Raw genomic sequence first — 13,323 nt, 5'->3', positions numbered from 1 at the left:
GTTTAATTAAATCTACTTAGTTATGTCTCAAACCTGTTTTAGTACTCTTTTCTTGTTCTTAGGCTATCAGTTATCTAAATTGCACTAGATCACTACAGTCAAGAAACTAAATGACACTGTCACAAATGGAATTTGTTGTAAAGAATTCTTTTCACTGGATTTCTTCACGAGAATTTAGAGTCACTTTATTTATTGAAAGATGCACCTAATTGCTAAGTTATGTTGTAATTTTAAGTGGAGGAGAACTCTTATCCATTCTGCAGGCTTCTAAAACTACTTAAAAAGAAATAATTTAACTGGAGTTGTCAAGTGGTTGATTTTTTAATCTGGAATTTCTCTTGAAAATAAATCTTTGTCCATGTGCCTAAGAAAACTCATAGGAGCACGCAGGTGCCTAGCAACCACAAGCATCACACCAGAAGTAACTGGATGCTCCCTAATGTTTCACAGCCCCTCATCATGATCTTCTGCCCCCAGAATCTCATCAGCAGTGACATCATTTCTTAAAATGTCCTTATTTTGATTTTTCTTTAATATTTTTGCAGATAATGGATTCATTGCTGACTCCCTTCTAGAAGATGTAATGAAAGCCTTGGACCTGGTTTCAGACCCTGAGTAGTGAGTAGAATTGGAAGTGCTATTTTGCTCATTCATGAAGATTCCATCAAGGCTAAAGCATTCTATACATTTTACCCCTTTCCTAAAAATGCTAAACCTATATGACATATAAAGCAAAGATTTAGGAAAAAAGCATCCTAGTTCATCAGAGAGTTAATGTATCTGACACGAGCTTGCTTCTCCACACCCAAGCCTTTCACTACGCATTTGAAATACTTTCCAAAGACTTTTTTTGAGATTTTTGTATACATCCTTTATAGTGCCCGTGAAAACGCTAGCTTTGCCTTCATTTGTTTCATCATCATAATTGCATGGCCTTCCTCAAGCGCTGAGAGGCCTGTCCTCCGTGTAGAGCACTAGAAGAGACCTTGGGGATAGAGAGCGCACAGTAGTCATGCTCAAACATCTTGAACTGAGGCCACATGACACCGAGCCCGGCTAGCGATTTCCAGGAGAAAGGGCTACTTAGATGGAATTTTCATAGAACCTTAGAAAAGAAACAAAGTTTAACCCTTAAACACACCGCTTAGATCCTAATTATTTTTTAAAAAAGCTTAACTCCTAATTATTAAAAAAACAAAAATAGACTGGGTGTGGTGGTGCACTTCTTTAATTCCAACACTCAAGAGACAGAAGCAGGTGGATTTCTGTAAGATCAAGGCCACTGGTCTACATAGGCAGTTCCAGGCCAGCTGGGCTGCAGGGAGACCCTGTCTGGAAAAAAAAAAAAAAAAAAAAACAAGCAAGAATTCTGGAACTGACTAAACCAGGATATAGGTACAGGAGAGAGAGGGGAGAGATCTACCGAACTCTGAGGATGGTCTCCTAACAAAGGACTTCCGGGGTAGGTGAGCCTTGGACCCTGACTATGTCTGGCCCCTACCCCAGTCCTCCTCTAGCTGTCCATCTCTTAAGAACTTGAACCACAGAGCCTATGTAGACTGAGCATTGGCTCAAATTAAACTGACGTTAAGTGTCCTGGGGAAGTTGATGAGTCAAGGCCCCTGCAACTCGAAAACACAGTGCTTTGCCTGTGTCATAGTAAGTTAACTTGGCATCTACAGTATGAGAGAGCACAGAAACCGAACCCCTTGAGACTGCATCCCCTTTCTCTGCCTTCTTGATCCACTGCACAACACCACCAAGGACAGCACTGAGCTTCTTCGGCTCAGGCTTCTGCTGGGCCAGCCGTGACCATGCCTCTGTCTCTGGCTGTACTCGAGCCCTCCGAGTCTGATATCTGAAGCCTTCAACTTAGATTGTCCAAGAATGTTAGGCCTCTATCTCATTAGTTTTTAAAAGTAACATTTTTGAGAGATGTTTTTGATTATCTGATGTGCTGGTGCTTGTTGACATGTTTCTTTTTCTTCTGGGACTTAATCTTTTAAAGTTAAATGCTTCATTTAATGGTTGAATTGAGGCATATCTAGAAACAGAGGATTTGCCTTTGGGAACTTTCAAGACTAAATTTATAAGCCTTGGTTTTTAAATTGCTTTACCTAATAAGGAACAATATTCTAAAGTCATTGTCATAATTTAAAATTTAAATAGTAACAGATTACTCTGGTTTAAAAATAACCAGGTTTTGGCAAATTAAATGTCATTCCTGTGTATTTGTCATTAAAGTTCTAAAAAGAACAGCTCTTAGGATTTTGGCTTCCAAACATGTTATAGTACCAGTAATTTAATCATGAAAGAACAAATATGTTTTGCTTCTGTCTCATTTGGCGTCCACTGTTTTTCTTTTTTTCTCCTTATAGTATAAATCTCATGAAGAATAAGTTAGATCCAGAAGGATTAGGAATCATATTATTGGGTCCATTTCTTCAAGAATTTTTTCCTGATCAGGTAACATATTCAAGGAAATGTTTGTTGGTTGAGATGATCATATGTGATCATGGCATTTTTTTTTCTTGTCTAAAATGTCCTAAAATACATATGTGAGACCAAGGAAGCACTGTTGCATAAAGGTCTGAAGTACATGTATGTGCTAGTACAGCAGTGTGGTACTCAGAGAACACGTGTCGTGTCATTCAGTGATTCAGTGCCTGGAGGGTGCGTGTGCAGTACTCAGAGAATGCGTGTCATGTCAGTGCAGGGATTCAGTGCCCTGAGGGTGCGTGTGTTTTGTGTGTGCCCCTATAGCATGCAGTGCTCAGAGAACGCATATCATGTCATGTGCAGGGATTCGGTGCCCAGAGCGTGCGTGTTGTTTTTTCTGGCATAGCAATGTACTCCAATGACGGTGTGCGTACACCATGTATCCGTACACTACTGCAATACTCTGAGGTCTGATGACTGGCAGAGGCTATTGTAATACTAATACACATAATGAGCCCCTTTTCTTTAGAAAAAGAGGCTAAAGGAGGATAAAATCAGACGGGCCTGGAATAAAGATAAGGCTTCGCTGCTCCTTCCCATCCCTGGCTCATTCCTTTCAGTAACTTGTTAATAGATTAGCGTCTGTGTTCAGAACACTGTGGAAGAAAGAAAAGGTACCCGTGTAGGGAATGCCTGCTGGTGAACCTCAGTTCCAGAATTCCAGCTGAGAAGAAGGAAGGACGGACAGACTGACTTTGTTTCTAGTGGAGTTGTGCTGTTTCAGGTTTGGCCCTGTCTTCAGCTGTGCTTTGAGGCCGTAGTTCTTAGAGTTCACATTCGTCTTCACACCTTGAGTTGTGTCTACATTACTGGTATGTTGTTTGTATAGCCTATGCTTGTCATCTTTGTTATCTAAGCGAAGTGTTTCACCCCAATTGACTATTCAGCTGGATAAATATATCACGGTTACTCCCTCAGACACCAACAGTTTAAATTGTTCTAATATAAATGCCAATTTTTGTTCTAGTATCGTAGAGAAATATAGTTATTTAATTTTGATATAATTTTCATTTGATGTCTCTGGTTTAAATCTGTCTTTCATGGAGGTGTCAGTATTGCAGGCATTCAGATAATTAATACAGGTCCTTTGTTATTGTGAATAAAGTGGGTGTGATAAAGTTCAGAAAGCAACTTAGGATATCATAGTATAGTAACTGAACTTTTTCTAACTTGGTAACTCATGAACAAGCAGGTTCATTTATTTATTTATTTTATTTTACATTGGAAAGGTACTATTGGACTGTGGTATCCAATTTGTTAGTAGTTCAACTATTAGGGGTTTTTAAATTTTCTTTTTGGACTCTTGATAGTTTTAGATAACTCAGTAAATGCTTACTTGTAGCATTTCAAGGTTTTGAAGGAATATTTGTAGCTTTAATTGTATTTCAAGATTATCAGAACTTTATTAGAAATACTGATTTTATTTTGTTTTAAATGTGAAACAGTCCTGTTTGAGGGGGTTGGAAAGTACTTGTACAAAGTGAGATGGTTACCAGTTCTTTTGGCAGCATGTGTGTTATATTTAGTGATGTAATGCTTTGTACCTCATTAGTTCAAGGAATTAATATCTTAACGGTAGTATTCCAGGAGGTAGTGGAGGAGTGTTTAGTTCCCCTCCACTGAGCCTTTCCACTTGGTGGTTCTGTTTCTTCTGGGTTCATCCTACTGTTGGCTTATTTCCCTGCTCTTCTGAGCCTGTTTTTTTTTTTTTTTTTCATTGGCCCGGACAATTCATGTTGTTTTTTTGTTTTTTGTTTTTTCTGCACCCAAAGTGTGCGGTCCTGCACCCAAAGTGTGCGGTCCTGCTCCTGGTTTCCTTTAGATCAGCAGGTTCTCAGAGCATGGTGTCTAAGAGCCCATTAGAAATGCAAGCTCTTGGGTTTCTCCCTAGATCTAGGGAATCAGGAGCTATGCTGATGGGGTTTGGTTTGTGTGTGTGCTTGCAGAACCCTCCTGAAGGTTTTCATGGGGGCCCAACTCTGAGAGCAGCTGCCTGGGGAGACCGTTCTCTCCTCCACCTGTTCATGTCCTGTCAGAACTGAGACCCTGTGTCACATGTCTCTTCCGATTTGGCCCACACCACTGGTGCCTTCTGCCCCTACTCACAAAGTACATTTTGGCACTATTGCTCACTTTGGCCACGATCCTTGGCCTGCTTTGTACCTAACAGATCAGTGGTAGCTCAGTAAACATTTAGTTAACTAGGAATAAATGAAATAAAGGTACAAAATTGGAGTTAGAAGGACAACCAGGAAAATATTTCTCTAACTTCAGTCATCTTTACAGATGCTTCAGATAGTTGTGGTAGAAGCCGAGGTGGGGGATAACATAGGTGCTTGTAAGGTTGCCTAGGCAGCGTGTTCGCAGTGAGCAGAGCAGAAGCGGCTGCCATCCATTCACTGAGCACCCGTGTCTACCTTATATGCTGAGGCAGTTTCTTTCCCTACTTTGGTAGTGAAGAAAAGGAGGATTAGAGAATTTAAGAAAAGCATTTGAGCTGTTCAGCTGTTACGGGACTGACCCCAGAGCCCAGGATAGGTCTGTCCAACCCAGTCAAAAGCATTTTCTACTGTTGCATTATCTTCATGGTATTTCTGTTCTTATAAGCCAAATGATTAGTTATTCCATCTAGAGAATATAAACTGTATTCAATTAAGTAAATGTTTATTTTTTAAGTTAAAATAAATTCTGAAAATCAAGATCCAAATAACTCATTTAAGTAATCACACTGCCTTATGTACGATTAAAGAAACAACCACGTAAGTTCTTTTATGAGAGCTTAGATTTTAGTTGGGAAAAGTTGAGAGTAGTTAAAAATTTAAAGTCGTCCAGGAAAAACAGCCCTGAAGATAATACAAACTAGCATACGGTTTATTCACAAGTTAATTATTCAGGCAACTTTTACTACAAAGCTTCCAAAGTGATAAAGAGCCCAACTAGTGTGCTCAGGGAAAGTGAGGTTTGAGCCAGGTCTAGAAAATGAGAACAGAGGAAGGAAAGGGGTATTTTAGAAAGGAATGGAAAGGTCAGGAACATCTGGGGAAAGTGAGGCATAGTTCTCTGAAGTAGAGAGTTATGAGAATTGAGTAGTTAGAGGTAAGACTGAAAGATTAAGTCCTGTGTTATTTTGGCATCCGTGAGAGAAAGTGTAAGGGAAGGCCGGGAGCTGCGGCACAGGGAAGGCCGGGTCGGGCTCTGAGGGCTCGGCCTAGGGCAGCCCTTGACCGCTCCCGTCTCTTCTTTCTCTCAAAAAGCTACGTTCTCTCAGCCCATCTTTTGCTAGAAGCTGAAGGAAGAGTTGCCAACAACTCTCTTCCTCCCAAGTGGAAGTGGTCCTGTGGAGGGGCACTGGCCCAGTTTGCGTTACTTGTGCATTCTATTTCTATCAGGTATGGCCAGGAAGGCAAGGGGTGTAGGTATAGAAGATTGAGGGAAATCAGCTGGTTCTCAGTGGGTTCAGACCACCAGTGACCTTGAATGCTAGGTTCAAACAGTGGGATAATGTTATCTGTTCCTCTGTGAATGTTTTCTGATACTGATTTTTAGGGTATTTATTGTTTTAAGGTCTCAGTAGGCAACCAATGTTTTGATTTCTCACAGTGCTCTTTATACTGATTCAATATTGTGAACCAAATTGGAGGTGTTGGTCTGTGTATGTCTGTAGTTTGAATAAAGGTAGCATTGCCTTGTTCTACACTGAGGAGCAAATTTTTTGCAAAGAGATAAAGCAGAATTTCATATTGGGAGATCCTCCTTAGAAGTCTGTCCTTTTTGAATGTGACACAGGTACTAGGTAAAGATGTGCGCAAGGGCAGAAGCAGCTTTTGCTTTTGGGTTTCCTGGCACTCGACCCCAGGTTTCATCAAGTGTTTTCCCAATGACAGAATGAGGATTTAAGAAGTCTCCATTTTACATTCGTTGCTAATTAGAAATTGCCTTATATAAAAATATAATTTAAATTTTAATAGTACTTTATTTATAATAGGGCTCCAGTGGTCCAGAATCTTTTACTGTCTACCACTACAATGGATTGAAGCAATCAAATTATAATGAAAAGGTACGAGAACTCACATAGTCATTTGTCTTCTGCTGGGTGGTTGGACTACTGAGTGCGTGACCACGTCTGCTCCCTGCAGCCGCTACTTCAGGAGAGTGTTCCAGGAGTCTCTGTACTCCCGCAATGTGTATTAGACCTGGCCATGCTCACCTTGTCCGATACACAGTCTGAACTAGCTCTACTTTGGACTGTGGAACAATAATTTCACTGTGACAAAACATCTGCATCTACCACAGGCTATGTGGATGTGTTTCTAGGTCAGCACTTAATGTTTAATCCATAGAAACTCGTTACGGATCCATTTAGATGCAGAAAGAGGTAACAGATTTTTTTTTTTTAATTAAGAAAGATTTTTAAAATAAAAATAACCAATATGGTTATACTGGGCATTTACCTAGAATTGTGTTTTTTGTCTTCAGTTTCACACCGTCTTCTGAAGTAAGTACTGTCTGTATATGTCCATTTTGCAGAGGAGGGATCTGAGCACAGGTTAAACAGCTTGTCCAAGGCCACAGAGCTAGAAAATGGTGGAGCTGGGATTGAAACGTGGCAAGTCTAGTCTATAGCCTGTGCTCTTAAGCAAAGCGTTTTATGTCTCTGCTTTGTAAATCATGGACAAAGGCACACAGCTGCCTTGCTTCCAGGTGTACCAACCTAGCTCAAAGCAAAAGTTTTGTCCTAGTCCTGCACTCTGGATGAAATGGTTTGTGTGCTTATGGTAAGTCTATTGTGTCTGCATATATTCAAGTGGCAGCCATAATCTGTATAGCTGACATTAGACAGAATAACCCCCTAGCTTTCCTTTTTAGTTGGACTTCCTGCTGGTTTTATAAGTATGCAGCCAGGCATGGTGGCACACACCTTAAATCCCAGGGCTCATGGACAGAGGCATCTCTATGAGATAGAGGTCAGCCTGGTCTGCATAGTGAGTTCCAGGCCAGCAGGGGCTACAAGGAGACCATCTCAAAAAAACAAAACAGAGCAAAAGTACCTAAATTGGAGAATGGCTACAGAAAGTAGATCCTAGTATAAATTATACTTATTATATATTACTTTAGTGAAATCAAAATGAAAAGGCTAAAATTTATTTTCATAATGAAATACCATTTTGATATAGCCAAAATTCTTTTCATCAATTTACTGATATATAACAATATAATTTCTCAGTAAGAAAACTTGGATGTTCTTTCTTTGTGTGTTCATGAGTGCTACATCTAGACGGTGAAGTTGTGTATAGCTTTGTCATCACTAAATACTGATTGTCCTCCACAATCCCTGCAAGGTAGTCAAATATTATCCATATTTTACAGATGAGGCCTCTGAGACAGGGAGATTAAGTGACTCACCCAGAGTCACACCGCAAGTCACTGACAGAGCAGGGAGTGGAACTGAGTTCCTGACCCCAACCCTGTCCTTGGTCTGCTTGGGCACGCTGTCTGTATAGTAAGTTTTCAAATCATGCTTGTGACAAAGAGTCTGACTTACTAACACAAAGATCAGAAAACAAGACCTATGGAATATTAACATGACATAGTATGTAACCCTAAAGCAAAGCATGCATGTCATTTAACTTCAGAAGTCTAATGTCTTAAAGTTACATAGAGGCTCCAAACAGGATCGAGTGCTCAGTCATGTACTATTTGAGGTCCTGAGAGAGCAGAGCAGACTGCTAGGTTAAGTTCAGCCACTAGGCAAGGAAAGCAGCAAGAGCTAGTGGAGGCCACAGACTCAGGTCACAGAACTCTCCTCGGGCACTCCTGGTTTGATGCTGTGAGCATCTGAGGCTCTTATTGGTCAAAAAAAAAAATAGGTCCTGTTCTGAGTTATATTCCTCACAGACAGCTTTTCAGAACAGCCACTTTTACTCATAGGAGAATTTTTAAAACTGAATTGTAAGTTTAAGGTGAAAAATGTATTTCACTTTTAATGTCTTTGTAGTATTCTAAAAAGTGAGACTTATAAAACCAAATTATGTGACCTAGTAATACAACACTCTATTTCTACATCTAATGTGTTTTTAAAAGAATTCTCATTTAGCCGGACGTGGTGGCACACACCTTTAATCTCAGCACTTGGGAGGCAGAGGCAGGCAGATCTCTGTGAGTTCAAGGCCAGCCTGGCCTACATAGTGAGTTCCAGGACAGCTGGAGCTACAGGGAGACCCTGTCTCAAAAAGACAAAAAAAAAAAAAAATTCTCATTTATGGCTGATAAACTTGTTTCTTTTGGCTCATTGGTCACAGAGCTTATGGCTCTTGTATTGGTACAACAAAATTGTAGGCGTGTATATCAGCCACTGAATGTGTGAAAGTAATTATATACACTCTGGAAGAAGGAAGTCTGTATTTTGATACAGAGTTCTGAGTTTTTTGATTCCAAAAAGAACAAAGGGACTAAGTGCTTTACTGTACACATTGAGTCCTTAATACTGAATTAGAGTTTTGTTGGTTTACTATGTCAATGATTTTTTTAAGAATTTTCTTAAAAATAAAAACATGTTTTCTGGTGTCTTTTCACCAATTTATCTGTGCTAAATCACCAATTTATCCCCCACAGGGATTTGCTCTGTCATCCTTCCATGAATTCTGTGTCTGTCCCAGAATCCTGTGATATTTTTTTCTTCTTATTGTTCATGCAATATGAAGTACCTTCAGTAATTGTAGTGCAGAAGCATTCTAATATGCGTGCAATCCTTAAACGGAAAGGAAAGGTGAAAGGAAAGGTGCGGTCCTGGAGCTTCTGAGTGCCTCGGGCCATAGCCGTGCAGCTGCAGTGACAGGCTATAGAAGGCCTTGGAAAGAAGTCCTCACTTCTGTCTGTCATTTGAAAAATAATTTTTTTCATTTATCCAAAAGTTTGTAGTTTATGATTCACATACCTTTTTTTTTATCATAACCTTGAATTCTAAAATTTACCACTTAGCTAGCAATTAAAATTTGTATCCTTATCTCATTTAGAAATTTATCTTCATGTTGCAGATATTCATGCTCATAATTCTTATCAAAACAGTAGTAGATGTAACCCACATAAAGAAGTATGGAAAAATTTACTTTGCTTATAAAGCTGTCTGTATTCCACAGGAGACTTTTCTAAAAATGTTAATTGACCTTGGTGGCTTTTTTTCCTCAACAGGTAATGTATGTGGAAGGGACTGCAGTGGTTATGGGTTTTGAAGACCCCATGCTACAGACAGATGACACTCCTATTAAACGCTGTCTCCAAACCAAATGGCCGTACATCGAGTTGCTGTGGACCACAGATCGATCTCCTTCACTCAATTGAGTTGCCTAAGTATTTATAAGGAAAATTGTAATAGGTGTTGAAAAGAGACTCCTGACTGGCTAAATTAAGCTAAACACTGGTATCATTGACTAACTGTAAATAATAATTAAAAACATATTTTCAGTGTTTAAAATATGTTTAAATTATTTGTTCTAAAGCTTTATGTTAAAAGTTATCCTATTTTAACCCTGTGAAATTCACTAGCAAAATTAAGTTTTAATCAAAGTTCATCACTTTTGCAGTCAGATAATTGGTTGTTAATGTATCAAATTATAAACATGATAGCATTTTTATAATGAAAATCAGTCTCTACAAACTATTTAGAGTTTTATTTCATTCAGGACCATTTTACTGAGGTTTTATTAACAGCCTCCATACAAATACAGGAATTTTTGTTTTTTGTTTTTCATTTCTAAGACTATTTTGCTCTAAGACATTTTTGTTTTTCATTTCTTTCATTTGAAAGACTGATAAATAACAAATTATCATCCCAGGTCCTTTGGCAACTGACTTAACTCTGGCATGTTTCCAAAAAGTAGTAAGTATATGGGAACTTCCCATTTGTTCACAGGTGTGTAGGGTTGTATTTTTTAAAATGATAGAAAAGAGAAGCTGTTTGATAGTCTTAACACTGTAACTTTCACTGTATTGCCACATACACTTCCCCACATTGGTCCCTGCCAGCCAGCCTTCTAGTTAACGTGTGCTAAATGCATGAGAACATCTGTTGTCGCACTAGTATATTGAATTATTTATTCTGACCCCAGTTGATACCATAAATAAAGACCTTTTTCTTTAACTCTGTCCTTGCATTTTTACATTAATTGCTCAAGATCAAAAAGTGCTTTTAAAATTTTCTGCCTATCGGCCTTGCAAACAAAGTCCTCCTCTTGAGAGAGGACCTTGGCTTACCGGAGAGCCCTGCTAACAGCCAGAAACAAAAGCACTGGGTGGCACACGTCCGAATCAGTGGACAGAGGCACGGAAGCCTTCCTGTTTACTCTGGAAGTACTTGTTTTCCTTCAGTGAGAAATCACATAGTTATTTGGTATCCGCTTATGCATTATAGAACTGAACTTTACCTTCAACACTACGTTTCCATGAGAATATCCACTTTTTATTTTTGTATAAACACAATATAAAAATTAAGTAAATTTTAGCATAGGAAAACAGTGGCACAAATGTCTTAGATATAACCTTAGTGACATTCTGTTCCAAGAACAAAATACTACCAGAATTCCAGTTGTAAAATGTCAGTACTTTTGGCCTAGTCTTGGCCAGTTCCAAATGTCTATGAAATATGTTAGGCTAGAATTAATGTAACTCAAGTTCTCAGTTCTGTGAGTATTAAAAAAGGGCTCAGTTCCTCCTGTAACCCTCTGCCCTACAGCACAATCTCTTACTGTTGCTCTGTAAACTCCACAGCATAGTACCTTGTATTATTTTCACAAACAGTAACTCAAAAGTTTAAACGAGGCCTGCAGATGTAGTTCAGTAGGTGGAGTGCTGACCTAGCATGCATGAAGCCCCGGGTCCACTCTCCAGAACAGCGTAGTGGCACACACCTGTAGTCTCAGCTCTGGGACTTGGAGGTAAGACGATAAAAGTTCAGGGTTATTCTTGGCTACATAGTAAATTCAAGGCCAGCCTGAGATGTATAAAACCCTGCACAGTGCAGGGATGGCTTGCCTGCTGCTCAATCAGGGGGTTCAGCTGAGATACCCAGTAGCCATGGCTGGAATCATCTTAGGTGTGTTTATGCAATGACAGGTGTGACTGGGACCTTAGCTCCATCACATTGCCACATGCAGACACTCCAACAAATGACTGCAAGTCACTTAATATATTTACAGTGGGAGTTATAAAGCGAAGCTAAAAAGTCCAAAAACTTTGGAAAGTAAGCCACACATTTCTGAATAATCCAAAAGCCAAAGGGGAATTGCTATTAAAATTATAGCAGCCTACCTTTTGCTGAATGATGAAGGAAGTATTATATAGGAGAAGCTAAAGTACTGCTTAGAAGGAGATAGTTTTGAATAAATATAATGAAAAAGTAGAAATTTTAGAAATTGGAAAAGTAAGCTTTCCTCTTGAATCCAAAGGAAACATAAGGACATAAATAATAAAATAGGCCAAATGATTCATTTAGAATCCTACCTCATACCTTGTGTAAAAATTAAGGGATCAGTGATTGTGCAACTGCTTCCCAAAGCCAGATCTATAAAAAATATTAATATTGGGGCTGGAGAGATGGCTCAGCAGTTAAGAGCACTGACTGCTCTTGTAGAGGACCCGCGTTCAATTTCCAGCACCCACATGGTGGCTACAGACCATCCTTGACTCCAGTTCCAGGGGAGTCCAAAGCCCTCTTATGACCTCTGCAGCATTGCACAACACGGGTGCACTCACATGCATGCAGGCAATACACTCATACACATAAAATATAAATAAAATATTTTTTAAAATATTAATATCAGAAAACATGGGGAAAAATCATAGTGACCTTGAGTTAGGAAAAAATGAAAAGATGAATTAAAATTCATCAAAATTTACAGCACATGTGAGAAGACCATCAAGTAAGCAAAGTGATAATCTGGTTGTCTTTTTTTTTCTTTTTTGGAGATGGGGGGCGGTCTCCTTGTAGCCCTGCCTGGCCTGGAACTTGCTATGTAGACCAAGTTGGCTTTGAACTCACAGAGATCTACCTACCTGTGTCTTCCAAGTTCTGGGACTAAAGGTGAGCGCCACCATGCACAGCAAGAGAAAGTATTTGTAAAGCATAACTCAGAAGAACTTTTATATGGGATACATGAAGAACTCATGACTATATATTTGCATTTTAATTGAATTTTTATAATTTTCATACAATATAGTTTGATGGCCTTTAGATATGCTCCTCCACTTTCTGCCACTGCCCCCCATAGCTTAATGAGCTCTCATATATAATATTGCCTATAGATGTGATTTATGCCCCTCAATGTCCCTTGGTGTGAATCCATTCACTGGGCCCAACAAGAGTCCCTACCCTGTAAGGCAGTCTTTCTCCCTCCCAGCAGCCATCAATCACCAAAAGTTCCTTAGGTTGGGTTGGGATTTCTCAACCACTTCCCCATGGCTGTGCTGGGATTTTGTCTGGTTTGAGCTTGCACAGGACTTGTGAATGCCTGTCACCATTGCTGCGAGTTGCTATGAGTAATGACTAGCTGTCTGGAAGACTGTTAAGTTGAATTTGTGTTTCTACATCCCCTTTCATGTGAGTGCCCACTGGAGGCTGGTTCACCTCCCCAGTGTAGCATCACATAAAAAACCCAGTCCCCTCTCCCAGCAGCCACCAGTTGCCAGTTGTCCTCAGCTAGGGTTGGCACTCCTTTTTTTTTTTTTTTTAACAGACTTAATTCAATTTATTTTTCTCATATAAAAACCCTAGGTAGCCGGGCGTGGCACATGCCTTTAATCCCAGCACTCAGGAGGCAGAGGCAGGCGGGT

General features: G+C 39.6%; 1 protein-coding gene across 5 annotated transcripts in view; it reads left to right on the top strand.

Moving 5' to 3' along the window:
- The window catches only part of Mindy3 (MINDY lysine 48 deubiquitinase 3), a 73,726-nt gene extending 63,085 nt beyond the window's left edge, over positions 1-10,641 (top strand). For 4 of the 5 annotated variants that reach the window (XM_017798385.2, XM_029563954.1, XM_008833888.2 and 1 more), the window contains 4 exons: positions 546-618; positions 2,379-2,466; positions 6,485-6,556; positions 9,688-10,641. In XM_017798385.2, the coding sequence (XP_017653874.1) occupies positions 546-618; positions 2,379-2,466; positions 6,485-6,556; positions 9,688-9,837 (383 nt within the window). In that variant the 3' untranslated portion in view covers positions 9,838-10,641. Of the gene's footprint in view, positions 1-545; positions 619-2,378; positions 2,467-6,484; positions 6,557-7,866; positions 8,000-9,687 lie in introns of all 5 variants that reach the window. The other variant, XR_607294.3, reaches the window with a different exon arrangement.
- Positions 10,642-13,323: the final 2,682 nt, after the last annotated feature.

Source organism: Nannospalax galili, unplaced genomic scaffold (assembly GCF_000622305.1).
Source record: "Nannospalax galili isolate Female #2095 unplaced genomic scaffold, S.galili_v1.0 scaffold976, whole genome shotgun sequence".
NCBI lineage: Eukaryota > Metazoa > Chordata > Mammalia > Rodentia > Spalacidae > Nannospalax > Nannospalax galili.
This window is presented reverse-complemented; position numbering and strand designations above follow the sequence as displayed.